Here is a 22,505-nt window from a genome sequence, read left to right as displayed (position 1 = left end):
CTTTATTATTTATTTTTTTTACTTTTTTTCTTTATAATTAAAAGCTAAGATATTTTTTAGCTAAAAAGGCAAGATAAAAAAATAATTTTAATTACCTTTATATTATAAAATACCTTAAAACCTTAATGCCTTAATTTTAATAATTAAGCTTATTAATTTAAGAAAGAATAATTTAATGTTAATAATTATAAAATTTTTTTATTTTAATAACTTTAAAAACTTACTTAGCAAAGCATTATAATTTTTAAATATTATAAATATTTAAAATTAATAAAACTTTATTTAAAAAGTAAATGCTAACTTTTTTAAAAATCCCTTTAAAATAAGAATTATTATAAATAAAGTTTGCTTAAATAATATTTAATAATTTTAAACCCTTAATTAATTATTATTTTTTAATATAAAATAAATAATATTTAATAATAAGCTTATAAAGATAATATAAGAATATTTCTTAAGTATTAATCTTTACCTTAAGCTAAGAAAATTAACTAAGTTAATAAATTTAATAAAATAATATTAAGACTTTTTTACCTTTAATTTCTTTAATATAAAAGGGATGCTTTATAAATATAAAAAATTAAAAACTTAATATATTATAGCTCTTATAATTTAATAACTTTTTAATTTTTAAAATATTATATTTTTACTTAAAGAATTTTTATATTATAATTATATTTTATTTAAGAAATATTAATAATATAAATTAATAAAGAATTATAAATTTATTATTATACTTATTTATATATTTAATTATTAAATAATAATAATTTTTAATAAAATAAAGAATTATTGCTTATTATAAAATAATTTTATATTAAGAAATAAAAAAAGTAAGATAAATAAGAATGCTAAAGTGCTTATTTATAAATATTTAATAGCTATTTTAAAAAATAAAATATAAGATTTTAATAAGGAATTTATATTAAGATTAAGATAAATTAATAAAGTATTTTATAAATAGTATATTATTAAGTTTATTAAAAAACTACTTTAAAGAAAATTAAAGAAAGAATAATTAAAAAGTATGGAATTAAGTTAAGGCTTTTTTAATTAAAACTATATATTATAAAATGCTTAAAGCTATTATTAGCATTATTACTTAAATATTTATTATTTAATTAAAGCTTAATAAAATTAATAAAGCTATTTAAATGCTTATATTAATTCCCTTTATTAAAATTAATAGCATAAGAATAATTAAAGTAAAAAGTAAGCTTTTATTATAAAGGAATATTATTTAATAATAATTATTTAAATTATAATATATTAAGATTACTGCTAATTATAAAAAGGGTATAAGGAAAATAATATTTTTAATATAAATTAATTTAATAACTTAATTTTAAATATTTAATATATAATAAAGTATAAACTTTTAAATAACTTAAAATTAATTAAGTATAACTTTAATTAAATAAGCCTTTAATTTAAGCATTATATTATAAAATATTTTAAAGTTAATAAAGAATGCTTACCTTAGCATATATAAAAATCTTTTTTACTTATTTATCTTAATAATAAATATAAATAAAATTTAAAGCATATTAATTAATTTAAAATAATTAAAATAATAATAAAGTTTGCTTAAAAATAATTTAAAAGGCTTATAAATAAGTTAACTAAATAATTAAATGCAAGACATAAATATTAAAAGCAAAAGTATTATAAAAAGTAAAAGTAAAAATAAAAGCTTTATAAAAAGCAAAAGCAAAAATTAGCAAAATTAATATACTATGCTTAATATAATAATTAAAAGGAAAAATAAATTTATTTTTTATTTTATAAAAGTATTTAAATTTTTAATAATTATATTAATACTAATTATTAAAATAAATTTTAATGGCTAAAAGGATATAATTAATAAATATACTACTAAATAAATCTTAAGAATATTTAAAGCTTTTATAAAAGTATAAAAGTTATAATAAGATAAGTAAGCAAAGAATTAAAAATAGTAATAATAATTAAAATTATAATAAAGTAAATTTTAAAACCTAAAGGCTTAATTAAAGATAGTAAAGTTTTATTTTAGCAGTTTTTATAATACTTATTATAAAGTACTTAAAAAAGAGTATATTAATAGATATAAGGAATTATATAAAAATAATATTATACTAAATTTTAATTAATTATAAAAAGCTAGCTTTTATATTTATTTTAAATATTCTTTTAAGAAATTAACTCTTTTCTTTTCTTATATATTTAGTACTTTAATTAAGCTTTTCTTATTTTTAAGAATTTTTAAAATATTTATCTTTTCCCTTTTTTTAATTTTTTTTTATTCCTATCTTTCCTTTTTATTATATTAAAGCTCCTCCTTAAGTTATCCTTAAAAGGGTTTAATAAAATCTATCCCTTATTGTTTGGGTAGCTTGTTTTTATTATATATTAATTAAGTTTAATTAATATTATAAAGATAATAAAATTATTATTATTAGCATATTGCTATATTTATTTTACTTACTTTAGCCATTAAATATTACATTATATTTACCTTTAAAGCATATAAATAATAACGAAATTAATCTTTTCATTTAAGCCTTTATTAACTATATTATTAAATTCAAATTCTTTCTTATATTTAAGGTAGCCTATAATAAGATTTTTATAAAAAATAACATTAAGTTTATATTTAAAAAAGCTAAAATTTCTCCTTAAAACTCTAACTTTATAATTTCTAAGCTTAATATCCACTTATAAACATTAATATAATCCCTTTTTATTTCTTTATAAAAATAAAAGTTTTAAACTTTATTAAATACTTAATAAATTATTTAATAATTAAGTTTTATTAAGGGCAAGATTTTCACCTATTAAAAAAACTCCCCTATATTAATTATAAATACTATTAACTAAATAGCGAAAAATGCATAAATAATAGCGTATAAGCTTATTATCTTAAAGGATTAAGTTTATACTTTTAAAAAGGCTAATATAGCATTTATAAAACATTAAAGGGCTAAAAGAACTTAAATGCAGCTTAAAGAAATACTTATTATTAAGAAATTTTAAGCTTTTATTTAAAAGAAATAAAAAGGGAAGCAATCAATTAATAAAATAAGTAGTAGCGCTAAGGAGTTAATTTATGATAAATTAATTAAAAGATAATATAGCAATTATAATAAAACTAAGCATAATATAAGAACTTATAAAAAAGATAAAAAAGGATTTAATTAATTAAATTTTAATTATATTATAGCAAATCTAGCTTAATTAATATTAATTAATATAAATATATTTATTTTTATAATTTATAGTAAATTATGTTTTTAATGGTAAAGTTAATATTATTTAATGCAAAGTATATATTTTTCATTAAAAGTTAGCCTATTTAAATTAATATTATAACCATGCTAACCCCTTTAAATTAATAAAATTAATTGTAATAAGCTTGGGCTGGAAGCCCAAGCCTTATAATGGCTGGCTAGGTAATCCAAGGGAGCTTGGATTATTATGTACCTTTTAGCTTAATTAATTGCTGCTTTGCAGCTTATGGGAGAAGATGCTAGCTAGCTTGCAACCCCTTTAGGGTTAGCTCATAATAAATAATTTAAGCTTTAGGGTTAAATGTTTAAGTTATATTTACCGCAATATATAAATACCCTTTTTATAAAGAAGAACCTTGGCTTGAAAAGGCAATATTATGGGTAAGCCTTAGGGGTAATTGTGCGCTACTAGTAGTTAGGGAAGGGGGCTATGTAATGGGCTTGGGCTAGAAGCCCAAGCTTTATAATGGCTGGCTAGGTAATCTAAGGGAGCTTAGATTATTACGTACCTTTTGGCTTAATTGGTTACTGCTTTACAGCTTATGGGAAAAGGCGCTAGCCAGCCTGCAGCCCCTTTGGGGCCAGCCCATAACATTAATTAAAAATAAGCAATTAAAAGCAATTAACATTAATTAATATTAAATTTAATTAATTCTTTTACACTAGGCAAGTATTAAGGTTAATGAAACTTAATTAAAATTAAAAAAATTAATTATTATTTAATATTAACCATTACTTAATAAACCACGTTATAAAAAGTATATATAAGTAAAAAGATTATATATATTTAATATAAAAAGCACTTTTATATAAAGTTAATAATTGTTATGAGCTGGCCCCAGGGGGGCTATAGGCTGGCTAGCGCCTTTTTTTATAAGCTGCAAAGCAGTAACTTTTTAACTAGGCCAAAAGATACGTAATAATTCAAGCTCCCTTGGATTATTTAGCTACACTATATAAGGCTTGAGCAATAGCCTAAGCCCATTATATAGCCCCTTCCCTTAGGACCCCCTTAATATAGTGGTATAATTACCCCTAAGGCTTACTCACAATATCGCCTTTTAAGCCAAGGTTCTTCTTCATGAAAAGGGTACCTATATTTACTTACAGCAAACATAACTTAAACCCTTAACCCTAAAGCTTAGATTATTTATTATGGGCTAGCCTTAGGGGGGCTATAGGCTGGCTAGCGCCTTCTTCCATAAGCTGCAAAGCAGCAACCTTTTAATTAAGCCAAAAGGTATGTAATAATCTAAGCTCCCTTGGATTATCTAGCTACACTATATAAGGCTTGGGCAATAGCCCAAGCCCATCACAATAATTATATATATATAATACTTATTTATAATTAATAAATATTAATTAAAAGGGTTTATAAGGGTAATTTAAAGAATAAATACTCTTTTAAGCTATTTAATTATTATTTTCTTTTTTATTTACCTTTTTTTTATTATTATAAATTATTAGCTATTATAATTCTTAAAAATAATAAGAAATCATTATTATTATATATTAAGTCCCTTAAAAATAATAAAAGGTATAAGAAACTTATTAATAATAAAGATATACTTTATAAAAAAGGTTTATGCTTTTAAATTAAAGTTTTTTTGCAAAAAAGGGTTATTATTTAAATAGCTAATTATTAAGGCATTCTTAAAGCAACCCTTTATTAACCCTCTCTTATTAATATTTTAATAATTCTTTAATTTAATTTCCTTTATAATAAGTAATTTAAAAAAGGCAAATTATAACTTAATATTCTTTTTAATTATTAATTAAAAATTAATAACCTTTATATATTAATTCTTTTAATTTTAAAGTATAATATAATAAAAGAAAAAGGCTTTAAGCTATTTCCTTTTAAAAAAAGCATAATTTTTATTTAAAAAGGTTAATTAAGCTACCTGTTGGTTGGGTTAATGTACGTTGGTTAATAGCAGACTGGTTGTATTTAAATTGGCTATATAGAAGGAAGGAGGGTTGCGGCCATAGGCTGCAGAACCTCCTTCTGGTTATAGACTATCTAGGGGTGGTCACGTGCTGCCGCACGTGACCCTTGCCTGCCGGTGCTCTAGTGCCAATTGCCCATAGTGCCTATCGTGCCCAGTGCTGCTGTCCCCCTATGGCACGTCCATAACCACACTATCAAAGCCTTTATTTTATATTAAGTTAATGTTAACCTTAAAGCACTTTAATTAATTAAGAATATAATTAATTAATTTTCTTAATAATTAAAAAAAAGTCTTTAAGAAAGGGCGGCATTATAATAACTTTATATATTAAAAAGATATTTTTAAAGTATTATATAAGGTATATATTAAGTTTTAAAAGCCTTTTATTTTCCCATACCCTTAATAATAATAATAATGGCATTTACTATATTATCTTTAAAATATATCTTTATAATAACTAAATTAATATTAAGGAAAAGTTTAGTAATTAAAGAAAATCCCTTGTAAAGATATTAAGGAGTGTTTATAGGGTGGGTTTAGATGCGTGCATGCGCGTATGCGCATGTGGGCCGGGCCGAATCAGGGGGTGGGCCGAATCTGGGCCGGGGACGTTAGTCGCGGATCTGTAGCTTGACTGAAGCCTTTTGAACCGGGAGTCCTCGCAAAGAGTGTCTCTGACAAAATGGTACATATCCTGTTGTGTCAGGTCATGCACGTACAGCTTCCACGGAGAGCTGTCGAAAGCGTCCATGAAGCCCAGCCAAGGTCTGCTCGAGGCGCATATCTTCAGATGGTGGTGGCTGGCGATTCTCTGGATTACTTGCACAAGTTCCGCATGATCTCCTTGGTACTCGTCAAGACCATCTATGAAAAGACAAGCCTTGAATTTGGGATTCTTTATCGCTCCGATATTGTCCAGCGCCCGCAAAAGCTGACGGCGATTCCAAGGACCAAAGCCCTCGGCGTAAGAGGTATGGAGTCTTTCTGCGCAGACCTTGTCGATTATTTCTGGGCGTTGGCTGAGAACCTGGAATAGTAGATCCCGGAACAAGCCTTCCTGGGATTTCTGAATCGCCGTTCCCGGGCTCCAGAAAAAGTGCTTTGCGATGATCAGATCATCGCCGCCTGCCCACTCACGCAAAGCTATGCTCGTAGCATACTGCTCGATAATGAACTTCATCAAGGTCGACTTCCCCGATCCTGCCTTGCCGGTGATCCAGTAGACCCCGTTCTGTTCCCGGAGCCACTCACGGAATTTGAAGGTTGTGTTGTCGCCAAACACCCACTGAAACGTTTTCGTATGAGCATCCGTGATGGCGAACTCTCTCTCCCTCAGTTGCTCATAGTACAGGCTCCGTAATATCGACTGTCGTTTCTCACTGATGAGCTTCTCTACATCCATAATATACGGAGTAATGTGGTCTCGGGCCGCGGCTCCCAGACCTGATGGTGTCAAAGAAATGCTAATATCTGACGGGCCTTTATGACCTGGACCTGGCTTTTTTTGTCTGCTGTCAAGTTTCTGGGAGACTCCATCGAGAATATTAACAGTCAACTCCAAGGAATTCGTAAAACGCTCGCGGTAATCCTCGTTTGGTGACACCAAGGTATCCAGTGCTTTCCCAATTGAAAGCTGCTGCGCGCTTTTCATTGCATCCGAAGTCAGCGCCAACCCATCTGCCGCCATGAAGCAGGAACTGACCGTATCAACTTTAACAAGTGGTGAGAGACTTGAGCACCCGTGTTCGAGAGCAAGTCCGATAGCTCCTGGATCTCCTTTTGCTTGTATACCGTCCTCCCAGCCTTCAAGTTGTGAAGGCTGCTGATGAAGCTATCTTCTGGTTTCTTCGACAGCTCGTTGACGATGTTCTGCACATTGGCGGCGACAGTCAGGCATTGGCTTGCAAGACTGTTCAGTGCTGCGTCTGTGTTGTCCTGGTTGATCTCCTTCATTGCCTCGGCCATACTATTTGTGATGGCAACGATGCCTTCATGCTCGCCGATGGGCCCACTATCGCTCGAGGCAAATTTGTGGGCGAGCTTGGTGAATTGAACTGCACATTCAACAAATTCTGCCACATTGCTGGCCAATCTGATCGCTGCAAGGGCTTCCATAGTGGGCGACCGCACATGAAAACCGCTTGCTGCATTGGCTCCGGTTCCTTTGATGCAGCTGGAGAAGTTCTCGTTGCGGAGGTGATGTGTTGGCCCCGCCTGTTTACCTGCATATTGGCTAAGCTTACCGAGGAATACTGTGCGCATGCAGGAGTGCTGACTACTGCATTATGCATTTCAATGGGGAATAGCTCAAATTGATCTGCAGAGGCCTGTGTTCACTCCCAAGTAAGGGATATACCTGTAAGCCCCGGTAAAAATGAAGGGGTACGAGCGCAAGTGTTTGCCTCTGCTTCATTAGAAGGATAAGCATGCGTTAACTCAGACTCCAGCATTCTTCACAGACGGGGAGTGGTATACAACGGAGATGGTAAGGATTCGTTTCTTTCTCCTCCTTCATATTCTTTCTCATGGTCAATTGCACGGTATCAATCATGCAAATACATGAAGAAATTTGGTGTATAAAGACAGGCCAAGTACGTGCAGCGGCTGGGACAATCTTGAGAGGCCCTACTCCTCGGTGCCGTTCTCGGCCTGTCTGCCGGCGGAGGATGTGAGGATCAGAACTTACCCGCCTTTGGAAGGTCAACACGGTAGTGGGCGCCTAAGCCTATCACACACGCCAATTCAGTGTGCGGAGTGAAGGTTTACCCGTAATGATGCAGTGATCACACTTGTATATGCACTGATACGCGTACATAAAAGATATTGCGTACCTCATCCTACGGTCTCTTACACATTCAAGTTCTCCTCGTACTATCTTTTTCGGCCCTTCATAGTGCGATAGAACTGCCTCCCAACATGAGAATACCCTACAGACCGACTGGGCAAGAGACACCGATCAACGACGCCGACAACACCATGGGCGGAGGTCCAGACTCAAAAGACCTATTCGGTGTTCGTGCTGACGTCCTGATCCCCGGGCGCGGCGAACCCATTTCCAATGGCGGGATCGTAGTCTCAGTCTCAGAAGGGGTTATCATCTGGGTCGGAGCCCACGCCGATCTCCCCTCCAAGTACAGCCAGGTATCCTTCACGAAGCACTCCGGCGCGCTAATGCCTGGTCTGTGGGATGTCCACACGCATTTCGGGGGAGCCAACGTCGTGAGCGGATTAGAGGATTCAGTCAAGCCCTTCATGCCAGGCACTCAGTTCCAAGTTGGTGCCGTAACTGTGGACGACCTCCGGTCCACTCTTATGGCCGGGTTTACATCTGTTCGGGAGCTGGGCGGAATGGCAGGCTACCTCCAACCTGTCATCGACAAAGGCGCCATCGTGGGACCTACCGTTTACTCTTCTCTGTGCGCACTTAGTATCACTGGCGGCCATGGCGACCAACACGACTGCCCCCTGGGGTTGGTCAGAGGCGAGAACGACGGCAGCAACGGAATCGCTCTGTGCGACGGCGTGGACGAGTGCGTCAAGATGACGAGGTCAGTTGTTCGGAACGGCGCAAAGGTCATCAAGATCTGCAGCAGCGGCGGTGTCCTGAGCATCAACGACCAGCCCGAGGACACGCAGTTCTCGCCCGCGGAGCTCGAGGCAATCGTGCAGGAGGCAGCGAGGAGCGGCAGGGTGGTGGCGTCCCACGCGATCGGGAAGCCCGGGATCATCAACGCCCTGCACGCCGGGGTGAAGAGCATTGAGCACGGAATGTACCTGGACAAGGAGGTCGCGGACCTCATGAAGGAGAAGGGGGCCATCCTGGTGCCCACCCGCCACATCGTCGAAAGCCTCGCCGCGGGGTCTGAGGACCTCCCGCCGGTGATCCTGAAAAAGCTCCACCGGATAGCCCAACTCAGCAGGGACAGCTTCAAGTTCGCTGTCGCTGAAGGAGTCCGTATCGCGCTCGGCACAGACACCTACAGCAGCGACCGGCAGAGCCCCCTTGCCCACGGCCGCAACGCGAAGGAGTTGCACTGGATGAAGGTCGCTGGCATGACGCCGTTGCAGGCCATCGAGGCTGCCACTGCCACGCCGCCCGAGACCCTCGGCCGGCAGGGTCCCAAGGCAGGACAGCTGAAGGAGGGCTTTGATGCTGATTTCATTGCGGTTTCCAAGAACCCCCTCGACGATATCGAAGTGCTCACGGATTCAAGCAACGTGACTCATGTGTGGAAAGGAGGCAAGCTGTTCAAGTCTTAGTAGGAGGGGGCAGACTTGGTGGAGCACGGTGTAGGCCCCACGAGCCTAGACAAATACTGATTCCGTGTGCCGGTACTTGTTCGAGCGTTTCCTCACCGTTTTGGTCGTGTGACGTATCTATGCTCATCCGGACGAATACGAGTGAAATATCCAACCTTACCAACGACTGCCCGTATCAAATAGGAACTCTCAAATTTAGGCCGGTGCTGAAATGTTTCATTGTGGTGACATGTCCGCCTCGAGACCCGACGGAATTGTGTCCCACGTGCCATCAACTGTGAAGCAAGAGGGGGGGGGGGGGGAACAGATAACACTACAAAATTAGACGCAGTATTGACGAAGTTCTCATACTACCAGGTCTGCGTATACGCAGGGCTTTAATTGCTGAATAATCCATAGACCTTCGAGGTGAAGTAATCAACATTGGAGGCAGACGAAATGGAGCAGGGAGGAAGGGGCGGCTAACTTAAGCTTCTTGTGACATTACTCAGATCTTGATTCCTAGATATCTGGTTATTAAGCAGGGATCTCCCATTTTTACTCAGGCCTGTATCGAACCATTTGATAATCCGAGGCTAATCTATTACCAACTGAAATGCTGCTCGAAGGGAAGCAAGGTATCAATCCCAGTAGCCGTCACATGAAAGCATATGCGCATGAAAACAGTCACCAAGGGAGTTCTTTACACTCCATTTCCAAGACTTTCCGTTTGTGCGCCCTCATTAATCGGTGAGGAGCATCTTCCTGATTACATACATGTCGTATAAGCTGACCGGCGTGATGGCCATTCGAGCATCACGCCATTCTGTACTCATCCAGCCGCGGGCAACATGCAGCCGCTCTGGCTTTCGGAAACCTCGCGTCATCAGCTGCCCCTGGTCAGCGTAGCACACCGGCTGGTTTTCCTGGACTTCGCAACCAGGTCACTCTTTGGTAACTCCTTCCTACTAGTAGAGGCTTGTGAGCTCGACAAGTCGCCAGTTCTGTGTCTGTGAAGCCTGACGCTGGTTACTGAAAGTCTTGGTTTTCGAAGAAAGTTGCTCCCCAATCGGCGGCCTCTATTTAGAAGGTACTGTCTCTACTTACTACACAATTATTAAATAGGCTGCTTATTATAGATATTTACTAGTGGCTCTACCTCGTGCCTTCCCCCTTCCTCTCCCTTGATAAGCTGGAGAACCCCATCTACTTAACCTAATTACATTGATGGCTGCGGACTTCCCACCCCATCATACTACAGATCCCAGTGGATGTGACGGAGTTGGTTGACGCCCTGGCTCTCATACAGCCGGCCGGGGCACATGTGTGGCGACATGAGCAGGTGTGGGTGACACATCTGAGAGTTTCTAATGCAGCAGGTCCCAGTTTCTCACCGTTTAGTCCCCCTGTGCGATGGGGTCTAGCTGCAAACGTCCTATGCTTCTGACATGCCAAAGATAGAAACCACCCACGACTTCAGCCCCCGTCCCGTCGGCCGTGGACCTACACCTTGCGGACCCGTGGACGAACCTGGCCATGTCCCTCTTGGTGTACTCCTGCATCTTGAACGTGAGCGGGCTCGAGTTCCACTCGGCAAAGAAGGCCGGCCACGGGCGGCTCGACGCGCACACCTTGATCCAGGGGCAGGCGGCGAGGTCCTTGACCACCTCGATGATCTCCTCCTCGTCGCCCAGGTACTCGTCCAGCCCGTCGATGAAGAAGCACACGCAGCAGCGCAGGTCCGCCCTCTTGAGCTCGTGGATGATGTCCTTGAGCTCGCGCAGGCTCCAGGGCTGGCTGGACAGGCGGTCCGGGCAGATGGCGCTCTGCACCTCGAGGGACGTCCGTAGGACGTGGAAGAGGAGCGTCTGCAGGAGACCCCTGTGGGACTTCTGCATCTCGGTCCCGGCATACCAGAAGTAATGGCTCGCGACGAGCAGCTCGGGCTCCTCCTTGGGGTCCCAACCCATCTTGAACTTCATGGCACTGGCCCACCTCCTCAGGTAGATAGTTGTTGATGGGTGTGATGATATGTACTTCATCATGGTCGACTTGCCACTCCCAGCCTGCGTGTGGACTTCTGAGTTAGTGGCACTGTTGACGAGCGCGAACGGGGATCGTGGAGCTTGTTCTCACCAGGCCCTCGATCCAATAGACACCCTCGCCCTTCTCAAGCCAGTTGCCAAACTTCGTGATCGGGCTGTCCCAAACCCATTGCAGAGTCTCCACGTACGCATCCTCTATTCTTTCGTGCCGCGTCCAGAGGCTTTGGAATACCAGTGTCTTCAGGACACGATGCTGCCTCCTCACGCGTTCTGCCTGCCTGGCATAGGCTTCCAGGCTTGCCGCCGCCTCCTCCATGACCTTCTTTTGAGCCTCTGCGTCGAGAGCCTGTGGCTCTACCAGCTTTTCATCCTCCCTCAAGGCGCTGTGGGAACTCTGTACTCTGCGTTCCACACTTAGCAGACGCTCAGGCGTGTTGAGTTTCTCTGCCGTGTCCCTAAGCAGGTTGAGGTCCGACTGAATCAAGGAAGGACGCCTGGCTGCTTCCCTCGCATCATTCCCACGCCGCTTCTCCATGATTTGGTCTACAGACAATCCAGCTCTAATTTCTTGGAGCTGATTTGAGAGGTCTTCCTCTTTCGGCCTGCACGGTGGTCAGCAGGGGGCATACGTAGGTATCAGGCACACATAATGAGGGCCTCACAGCGGCAAGGCAACGTCCCACCAGGCCCTCAGGCGCGCCTCCAGCATGGCGAGCCTCGACAGGACATCGTCAATGTCCTTCTTCTTCCACCACATCGTCCCGGACACCCGCAGGGCCTCGATGTGCCGCGAGACGGCCTTGCGGTTCACGCGCAGGGTGTCGAGCTCCGCCAGGAGCTTCGCGGCCAGCCTGTCGCACTCGTCGACGATCGCGTGCAGGATCTTGGTGTCCTCGCCCGGCGGCTCCGCCAGCACGGGGTGCTTGGATATGGTCCTTATCGACCGCCTCATGTCCTCCACCAGCAGCGTGCAGGTTTGGATCTTCTCGCTTGTGCCGGTTCCCGAGTGGTATATCTCCCGGGATGTCGACACTATCCCGTAGCCGAGGGAGATAAACTGGGCGATGTTGCCTGTGAGGCTTATGATTGACAAGGGATCCATGATTGCGAATACGGAGTTTCAACGACAAGAGCGCCCAGGAATAGTCACACAACCACGAGGAGCCGGGTGGCTGTATGACATCCTCCACATCACCATGCCAAGGGTTACGGTCGAGCTCGCTTGTGCTTTCGGAATGTTCATACGAAGTCGCGAGGAACAAACTGGGGAGCTTTTCCAAGAGGGAGGCCACCGGAGATCGGCGGGCGCAGTCCAAGTGAGGCAACTGTCCTGCCATGCTAGGGCTGACAGAAGCAGCCCAACGGCCGCTACCCTTTCAGCTGCCTCCGCGTAACGGCAACATGGGGCGTGATCGTGCGTCAGGTTTGGACCAATCGATGACAGCATGGGGGCAGTCTGCATTGAAATGCAACCTCGCCAAACCTCCAGTGCGGGAGCGTATAATGTGCTTTTTGTTCTCCTGTTCTGGGCCCCGACCCCATGATTCTAAGTCAATATTTACAACTCTGTCCGGGATTGATGAGATTGCGTGAAGAGTAGTTGATAGGTTTAACTTAATATATGTGGCAGGCTGTTAAAATTAGAGCAGAGGTAAAGTATTATGTTTTAAGCTCGTCGGGAGGCACGTTTCCGCTGCGGCCGATCTTTGACGCAGCGTTTCATTCTGCAGTGTGTCTGTTGCTTTCTCGTCAAGATGCCCCGCACAAGATCCTTGACGTTGGAGGTCGTCGGACATCCTTTTGAACCCGTTCCTTGCCACCCTCATGACCTACAAATTCAAGATCAGTGTCCTGAATATCATCTTCAAACCGACCCAGGGAGGATACAGACGACAGCATGGCTATCCTAAACAGTATCGTGGATGCAGGGTCCCCCGTCGGTGCAGGGACAGTTGTCGTTGTGATCCTTGGCGCGGTGAGATCTGACCACCCTCAGCATATCCAAGATTCCCGTTGGTAGACAAAGTAGATATTCTGTGTAACCAGGCTGAGCAAAGCACATGCAGATCCTGACCCATCAACTGGGCCTCATCATCTACAACCTCTTCTTCCACCCGCTGCGCGCCATCCCGGGGCCTCTGCTGTCCCGAGCAACGCCATGGCCGTGGGCTCTCCGCCAGTCCGTCGGGGTGCAGGCGTTCTACACGCATCGGCAGCACGAGAAGTATGGGCCCGTGGTGCGCATCGGGCCGAACCACCTCTCCTTCACCGACCCTAGGGCGTGGAAGGACATCTATGGCCACCGCACCGGGGGCGAGAAAGATGGCAACCACCGGCTGGAGATGTCCAAGTCGCGCGTCACCTCGTCCCCGATTGATGCCCTCCCCTCCACGATCGTCAACTCGGACAAGGAGGAGCACCAGCGCCTGAGAAGGGCGCTGAGCCACGGCTTCAGCGACGCCTCCATCCGGTCGCAGGAGCCGCTGATCATGGAGTACGTCGACAAGTTGATGATTGGGCTGAAGGACCGCTGCAAAGAGGGGAAGCCGCTAAACATTGAGGCTTGGTACAACTGGACGACCTTTGACGTCGTCGGCGATCTGGTCTTTGGTCTCTCGTTCGGCTGCCTCGACCAGTTCCGGTACAACCCCTGGGTCCACTCCATGCTGGCGAGCATCAAGTACGGCGCCACCATGTCGGGCATGATATACGTGGGGTTGAATGCTTTTGTCCAGCTGTTCTTCCGCTTTGTTGGGAGCAAGAGCATAAAACAGCTACACAAGTACACGCACGCAATGGTTGTCTCGAGGCTTAATTTGACCCAGGAGAGGAATGATCTGTTTGAGGGGATTGTTAAGAAACAAGCTGAATGGGTAAGTAATTATCTCTGTTGCTCGGCTGTCACTGTGCGGACCAGAAGAGAACCCCGCTGACGGCTACTCCGTTTTGTGCACCAGAAAATGTCTTTTGAGCAGCTCTCGGCCAACGCTGAGATCCTCGTGCTTGCTGGTAGCGAGACCACAGCGACGCTGCTCTCGGGCTGCACCTACCTGTTGCTTACAAACCCGGACAAGATGGAGAAGCTGAAGCATGAGGTCCGGTCGGCATTTGCGAGCGAGAGCGAGATCACGGCAAGCTCCGTCAACAAGCTGTCGTATATGCTCGGAGTCCTCAACGAGGCACTCAGGCTGTATCCGCCGGTGACATCTAGTCTGGTGCGGGTCGTGCCCCCTGGTGGTGATATGATCACAGATCATTGGGTCCCCGAGGGTGTAAGCAGAAGTCTTGGCCTGACTGCCTTTCCTCCTTACACTGGATTACCACAATGATCTAGCACCTGCTAACGATTCGGAAGACAATGGTCGAGTGCCAACACTGGTCAATGAACCACAGCGCGGAGAACTGGGACGATCCGTGGGCATTCAAGCCAGAGAGGTTCCTGGAGGAAATACCAGGGAATAAGCTGGAAGCCCTGCAAGCCTTTAGGTGAGTGGTGACAATTCGCTGCGATCGCTCGCTACGCTCGCTCGTAAAATTCCTCGGTAAGGTGCTGACATAAGGTACCTTCAGTGTTGGCCCAAGAAATTGCATCGGACGCAAGTACGTATCTCACCCATGTAATCCCTTCGTCCTGCTTTATTCTCGTGGATTATGTGGCCACTAACAAAAACGCAACCGCTCAGCTTGGCCTATGTCGAGATGAGAATAATTCTAGCACGCCTCATCTACAACTTCGACCTGCGACTTGCCGAAGACAGCCATAGATGGATCGAAAGGCAAAGGAGCTACGCGCTGTGGGCGAGGATACCTTTGAACTGCTACCTCACGCGTGTTAGTCCGAGCCCTCGGGAACAGCCCCTTGCGACGGTCAGCGAGTGAAAAGATGCGATGTTATGCCATAATCCAAATGACTGGCTACTCTGAGGGACTCAAGATATGGCCATCTGACAGACTCCCATCCATTGCGCTTCCGTTGGGGATTGCGAATGGTCTGTTCATCTTCAGATTCTCTTTCTATGAGGTCGGTCCGGGTACAGCGGATTGTTAGTCAACTGAGATCTCCCTAAACTGGGCCACCAGATCCATCCTCATCAAATTGTACGGCGGCGGCAGTCTGTTGAACGGCACTTCTGAAAGGTAAGGCTTGGAGAAGAACGTACTTAAATCTGGCTCTGTGGAGAGAAGCTGAGGGAAATTAATTCTGTGTATGTGTATTTAAGGGTTGTGAAGAGGGTTTCCCTGAGGTCCAAGGTCCTAAGTCTTATTCTAAGCGCCTTCACTACGTGTGAGCCTTGCATACCAAGTTGCTTCCTCAATCATCCTTAGGCCAAAGGTTTGCAGAGACTTGAAGTCGTAGCTAGTCAACTTCGCTCTGACATCTGAGAGAACCTCTCTCTTCCCCCAGTATCTTACATTCAATATTTTAGGCGTCAATACGTTACTTGAGATGTCTGAAAGCCACCAGCCTAACTTCAACACTTTGCCGGGGAGGCCCTGATGCCTGTGGATTAAAGACAGCACAGTGGAACCCGCCTAGTCGTGTTAGGTACTCAGCGTTCAAGTGGAGAGGGCAGATATTGAACTCACGTGCACGATGTCCGAGCGAATCCGTGTTCCGAAAGACCAAGAGGTCTTCCAGTGTCTGATCCTTGATGTAATACCATTTGTGGTTCGCGTTGTGATGCAATATTGAAGTCTCATCCACTCTGTCCCGTCTGATCCTATCGCTGAGTAGGATGTTGTTCTCCTGATCAACGGTCGTCCAGTAACAGATTGCTAGAGGTCAATCATCATTTGGTGCCTCTAACAGCCTCCATACACTTCAAGAAATCAGCAGTAATTTATGAAACTCAACCCAGGGGACAGGTACCAAGAGGGGCCATTACTCACTTGATAATATCGTAATCCTTTCCGCGCTGGGAAAACATGGCTGAGTCCAGTCTCTGCTCCACCGCGGGAGACATCAGCATGGGGGCATGGTTGCAGGCTGCTCGTGGCTATCCACGTAGACACCTGGATTCTTAGGAAAGTCGGCATCTCTACTCCGCAGCTGAATGTTGGACGAAATAACGAGTACCAAGATCCCACGGCACGTCGGAGAACAATCTCACAGTTAAGTCGTAGGATTAAATCCGGGAGTACTGAGGGAACGCATGCTCGAGAATACGCTCAATCTGATTCCCATGTTCCGTTTGCATCTGCTTTTTGGGGACCACACGACCTGAGGGTCAAGGTAAGGTCTGCATAAACTACGCAGAGTCTGTGGATATCTACATCCCAGCGAGTCGAGTCTAGCATGATTTCATGGGCCTGGACATTCTTCACGTCCAAGCGCAGGTTTATTCTTTGTACTCCTGGTACATGTGCCACTGGGAAGTCGGTATCGAATGCCTTCACGGTGTCAAGGATAGTACCGTATCTCTTACTGTGGAAGTATAGGTATGTGTAATTGTGCCGCATTAGCGGCGTCGCTTTTGTTCAACACTTACCAGATAGGCAACACTGGTGTCCAGGACCATTGCAAGGTTTTGGTAGGATCTTGAAGAAAACAACGTAAAAGTGAATGAATGAGCTCATGGATTTCAGAGTCAGTCCAAGCAGAAATTACTAGGTGGCAAAACTTGATTGTCTTTGCTTGCTGATATTCTTCTGTAGTGCAACTACCTGCACCGTGGCTGAACAACGATCTGCACCCCAATGGAGGGGCATGAGTGGAATGCATTTTTGACTCCATGATAGCAAGTCTTGACCAACTCATTCATGCTGTGATACCCGAGCAGGACTTTGTAATGCTCCAAATGAGACCTCGGGAGAAGATTCCGCCGCGTGTAACTGTGAAGAGCATCGAGCTCCCCTCATGCAGGCTTGCAGTTCCACTTGAGATTTCTGTGGAAAAAGCGAACGCTTAATCCATCAGCGGATCAAGCCTTATATCCTTTAACACACACCCCAGTTTGCTAGGTGGATCCCACTAAGTAAAGTGGATGCCAAAGTAGCCCTAATACTTATGAAATGCTTTACTTAGATTATATACCTTAAATATACTTATATTAATATATTTATATAATAAGCAATTTTTAAATTTATAAACTTTTTAGCCTTTAAACTTAAAATCTTTATAAACTTGAGTATAAGGGACTTAATTTAAAAGACCTTTCTTAAATTAGCATAATTTAAGGGAATATAGCAGTTAATCACGCTATATAAACAAACCAAGGGCTTAAAACTATGGAAAAAGCAAATGCTTAATCCATTAACGGATCAAGCCTTCCATCCTTCAACAATTTCTTGGCATGGATTCAAAAAAGAAAAAGGGCCTAGCACATCAATGGCGAAGTAGAGCCTCACCGGTGCGAAAGGCGAGAACCTGGCCTGTTCTCACCCCGATCAATGTATGTTGTGATTCCCCAGCTGTACTCTCAACCAATACTACTTCAATTTTGTGTTGACCTACTTGCATGTGATGAAATTCATTCATTCCAAGGTCGAGATCATTGTGTCCCAGATGCAGCCGACGTTGGACAATGACAAGAGCTGCATGTCACGGTGAGCAAGCCAGCATTTTGGCCACCTAATGAACCCACGAATCATATGAACAATACAGATGATTAAGGCAATAAGTATCAGAAGGTGGGCTACCTGGCAGCAGGCTGAGGGGATGAACGAATCCCACGCTGGCAAACCTCATATTAAGAGATACCACCATGCATGCCTTCTGCAGAGTGGCCTAATCTGACATGCTTGCCTGGCGCCCGATGCACTCCAGTAGTGCCTGAGTGCTCTCTCTTGCTGACACCAAGTATATCGCCGCACCATATGTAATACTTAAATTCATGTTGTTCTGCGATCAAAAAGCTCATGCTAGGTCAACACAATCCAGACTGAACATAACAGAATCTATATGAACCCTGCCCAGAGCGTTACCATCAGTGCAAGATATCCATGATGGCCTTAGAGCCAGATCGTCAACCTGCCTACAAGTACCTCCCTATGTCCCAGGGGCAAGCCTTGATTCGCATCCTCAACTTGTTGCCGGGATTCGGCAGCATGCAGATTCGGTGTGTCACTGAAGTCCACCCAGTCGACAGAGCACCGCCATACACCGCGCTCTCCTACACTTGGGGTCTGGAGGAACCGCGACAAGAGATCGAACTCGACGGCCAGTTGTTCATGGTCCGGCCCAATCTTCACAACTTTCTCCGAAGAATCCGACACGACAAATCAACCTGTGTCATATGGATAGATGCAATATGCATCGACCAGGAGAACCCCGTTGAAAAGGGTCACCAGGTGGCCATGATGGGAGATATCTACAGATCAGCCCGCGATGTCCAGGTCTGGCTGGGCGAGGCTGCGGATAACAGCGACCAAGCCATGGACTTGTTGCTTGAAATTGAGGGAAGTGGTCGGACCATGGACGAGCAGCGCAACAATATTGTCAGAGAAGTGTACAGGCAGCGAGTCGGGAAGCCTCTTCTCAAGCTTTATACTAGGCCCTACTGGCAACGCGTCTGGATCCTCCAGGAAGTCTTCCTAGCCAAGGACATCAGGATAATCTGCGGCTCTCGAGATGTTGGTTGGAGAGTTTTTGCTGCTCTGTGCTCCGAATGGCTGCTGCACATGAAAGACCACAAGCCCAGGCACTGTGCAGACTTTGATCCCGGTTTCAAACCATCAGATCCATGGACGGGCCTTCCCGGCTTGGGTCATGAATTTTTGGGAACCTGGATTAGAGACGCAGATTCTACTTCATTGGAAAGGCCTTTCCGACTTTACAGCTATAACACCTCATATTATTTTCTCCTGCCCTTTTCTCGCCTTCCAGGTCATGAAAGCTGGCGTCCTGAAGTGATGGTTGACCCCAATTTTCCTCAATCGCGGCACCTCGGGTTCGAATCACAAGGACATGCATCTTTCGTACCAAGTGAGGCACTCGAGTTCGACAGCAACAATTTTGAACCCATGGTTGCCGCAGAAGCTATAGGTCTGTTGTGGCTGGCTCTCCGTCAGACTGCTGCGGGCATGTTGTTCGCCAGACGGTTGACCCGAGATCACGCTGGGGCTCCTTCCAAAGCAGTGGAGTCCAACCTTGAAGGCCTTCTTCTACAATACAAGAAGTGGTACTGTTGGGACTCAAGAGATCGAGTTCTCGCCTTATTGTCGGTGGCAACTGATTACCAGGCTTTACTTGCCAGTAGGGACAAAACACCCCCTCTCGTCCCGGACTACACCTGCGATAGGGCCAAGCTTTTTTTCGAAGTCATCGATCTCTGTGCGTCCGAAAGACCAATTGAGTTCGGGAGGGAACTAACGACGTTGCTATCAATGCTCAGTTCGACCCGAGCAGGATGTATCCCGGCGACCAATTCATGTCGCCATGGCGTATCGTGTTGTCGCAAAGCGACATCGAGCCTACAGATGTCGTTTTCAGGCTCGAGCAGTTCGATGCCATCGGGCGCCCCTCGCCCCACAACCCCGAGGAATTTCACTGCATCGGAATCGGTGTAACATTATCATCTTATCAGCTTGAGACTGTTCCGACAGACAGGATATGCATTGATCTGTTCGACTTATACTGGTGGCTATGCAAAGACAGAATTACAATCACAAAGTCGCAGGATAACACGCACTGTATGACCATCCCTCATATCATATATTGGCTATTAATGACTAGCTGTGATCCGCGTGGGAGATGCACGTACATGAACGATACGAGGGACTTTGGACGGAGGCTAGAATGTATCAGTCCACAATCTAGGGCAGTGTTGAGTTTATATACGTACATAAACACTGGCCCCAAGATACATATGGACTTTTTCAGAACTTAAATGGCTAGGGATTCAAAAGGTTAGCATAGCAGCATTAAAATGTTTGTCCTTGTTGAGAATTTGTGTTCGTATAGGCCTCCTGAGTTATGAGGCGACGGATCTTTACCATCGTCCCTTAACGGTATCGTCCTAGGTTGAGATAACTTCAACCTTGATGGACTAACTTGTTTTCAACCTTGACGGGTACCAAATTTTCATGATCATTCGACTCAGGGACAGGCCAAGGAAAAAGATGTATAAAGGTGTCTGACTTTTCCATCAATTGCTTCAGTTGCTTCAGTTGCGAGCTCTTAATTGGGTCTGATATGCAGACAATGCCCTGCCACTCGCCTCGGACGCGTGGGGGTCTCTGTAGGGCTCCACAACCGATGAACGTCTCGACAGCTGGTACTTATCCGTGACCCAAAGTTTCTGTGAGTCTCGGTATGCCAAAAGACTTCCAGACCTGAAGCTATCCACGTACTTGTCAACTGTTGTGACGCGCAAAAGCAGCTGCCAGTGTGCAGTACACTGGCTAACCTATATTTTGTGACACACCCCCCAGTTCGTAAAGAGGCTTAGGAGTGAAGAGCACGTTCCTTTACGGACTAAAAAAGCCCGTTAGGCAAATAATCCAGTATGGGATTAAACTTAGCGCTATCTTGCGCTTAACTTATAGTATTTTAGCATCTTTTGCTTAATAAAGTATGTATAGGGCGTAAATATAAGGCTAGTTAGTATATTATCACAAACTTAGGTGAGTGTGGATTAAACCACTAAATTACCGGGCTCATAACTGTGACGCGCAAAAGCAGCTGCCAGTGTGTAGTACACTGGCTAACCTATATTTTGTGACAATTGTCCTAGCCTGTATGTTATTTTCGGAGTATTCTTTTGCTGTTAGAAGCGAGACACAGGTCTTTGACAACTCTCCAGCGTGGTCACCACCTTCGACACGGACGGTTGTTCCATGCCTGTCCAGATTTTCCCACTCTTGGATGACTCCAACGATGGTGGATGCTTGCAGGACTTGTAACGTACACCTTCCCCTTTCTACTGTCTTCTGGACCCGAGTATTCTCCAGCTCGATGCCGTATACTTTCAATGTCTGTGAGACCAAGGTGACATCATCTCGAGTCACCGGCGTGCTTCCCGGGTAGTAGTTCGCTTGGGCAGTCTTGCTGGGCAACCCGGAACTGGAGGGTGCTGTCGAAGTGATGGATCCAGCAAGCTCGTCGAGTATGGCTGCAGCTTTTGGTTGAGATTTGACCAGCCTAGAGAGTTTCTGCAGAGACCCTTGGAAGGATTTTGCTACCCCCATCCGCCTCCATTGCGTCAATAACTCAACCTTCTGACGTCACTGTTGTCATACTCTTTTACTTACAAAATAATTTCCTAGATTGCTCAGAAAAAGGGCAGCGTAGTCAAGACAGGCCGAGAGCTCTTCCTCTGACACAGATCCCTCATCAACAAAGATGGCCCACTGGCCAGAGCATGACCGATAAAGCTCAATGATAAGGTCGAAAATGCGGTTTGACTCCGGCGAGACTTGACGCATAATAATCCTGGCGGCCATACCAAGCAGATTGGGCTAGATGGTGAGCATAGAACCTTTGCCGATCTGTCAGGCGATCAAAGGCTTCTCGGATGGCCAGCTGATGGGTAGGGGCGCCTTGATTCGACATTCTGGCTCTTCTATTGCTCAAGGTGATGGAGGAGGTGTTGAACAAAAGCGACGCCGCAATTGCCGTGCAATTGCGGTACCTATCTATATACTTCAACACAACCCCCTCCCACCCTTTTGGGCAGAATCCAACTGGCCGAAATGTGCCCCAAGACGTAAGTTTTTACGCACAAGGGTCGAACTCAGAACCTTTTTGTAGATTGGTATTGCTAAAGTGGAAGAATATAAGGCTAGCGTGGTTGCGAGTGTGAGGGATCCCAGGGTTTTGTACCGCTAGGCCAGCGAACCGGCTCATAACTGTTGAACAAAAGCGACGCTGCAATTGCCGTGCAATTTCGGTACCTATATACTTCAACAGGAGGCGTTTGTGGCCAAAAGCTAGAGAATCACACGAATGATGAAGATAAAATCGGACCTCTGAAGTGGGCTTTGGCCGGGAATGTTGACCGCCGCGCTGCTGATTTTGTTGGTTGTTTCACTGTCTGAAATGACTTGTAGTTGAAAGTGAC

The 22,505-nt window shown here is 43.7% G+C and overlaps 5 protein-coding genes across 5 annotated transcripts; 3 read left to right on the top strand and 2 right to left on the bottom strand.

Moving 5' to 3' along the window:
- Positions 1-5,832: 5,832 nt before the first annotated feature.
- On the bottom strand, positions 5,833-7,186 carry INS49_000130 (uncharacterized protein; the record flags this gene model as incomplete). Its single annotated transcript, XM_043160968.1, has 3 exons — positions 5,833-5,879; positions 6,359-6,664; positions 6,961-7,186. The coding sequence occupies 3 exons, from the start codon at positions 7,184-7,186 to the stop codon at positions 5,833-5,835; spliced, it is 579 nt and encodes a 192-aa protein (XP_043029474.1).
- A 951-nt stretch (positions 7,187-8,137) lies between these two features.
- Positions 8,138-9,481, top strand: INS49_000129 (uncharacterized protein; the record flags this gene model as incomplete). Its single annotated transcript, XM_043160967.1, has 1 exon — positions 8,138-9,481. One exon carries the CDS (start codon positions 8,138-8,140, stop codon positions 9,479-9,481), a length of 1,344 nt encoding a protein of 447 aa, XP_043029473.1.
- Positions 9,482-10,857: 1,376 nt separating this feature from the next.
- On the bottom strand, positions 10,858-12,607 carry INS49_000128 (uncharacterized protein; the record flags this gene model as incomplete). The annotated part of the gene is made up of 3 exons (XM_043160966.1): positions 10,858-11,526; positions 11,597-12,107; positions 12,168-12,607. The coding sequence occupies 3 exons, from the start codon at positions 12,605-12,607 to the stop codon at positions 10,858-10,860; spliced, it is 1,620 nt and encodes a 539-aa protein (XP_043029472.1).
- Positions 12,608-13,402: 795 nt separating this feature from the next.
- INS49_000127 (uncharacterized protein) lies at positions 13,403-15,384 on the top strand (the record flags this gene model as incomplete). The annotated part of the gene is made up of 6 exons (XM_043160965.1): positions 13,403-13,480; positions 13,572-14,378; positions 14,463-14,777; positions 14,861-14,991; positions 15,076-15,105; positions 15,189-15,384. 6 exons carry the CDS (start codon positions 13,403-13,405, stop codon positions 15,382-15,384), a joined length of 1,557 nt encoding a protein of 518 aa, XP_043029471.1.
- A 3,066-nt stretch (positions 15,385-18,450) lies between these two features.
- INS49_000126 (uncharacterized protein) lies at positions 18,451-20,894 on the top strand (the record flags this gene model as incomplete). The annotated part of the gene is made up of 3 exons (XM_043160964.1): positions 18,451-19,077; positions 19,839-20,009; positions 20,889-20,894. 3 exons carry the CDS (start codon positions 18,451-18,453, stop codon positions 20,892-20,894), a joined length of 804 nt encoding a protein of 267 aa, XP_043029470.1.
- Between the last annotated feature and the right edge of the window lie 1,611 nt (positions 20,895-22,505).

Source organism: Diaporthe citri (assembly GCF_014595645.1).
Source record: "Diaporthe citri strain NFHF-8-4 chromosome Unknown scaffold_1, whole genome shotgun sequence".
In the NCBI taxonomy this organism is placed as follows: Eukaryota; Fungi; Ascomycota; class Sordariomycetes; order Diaporthales; family Diaporthaceae; genus Diaporthe; species Diaporthe citri.
The sequence above is the reverse complement of the archived record's forward strand: the minus strand, read 5'-3'. Positions and strand labels throughout refer to the sequence as shown.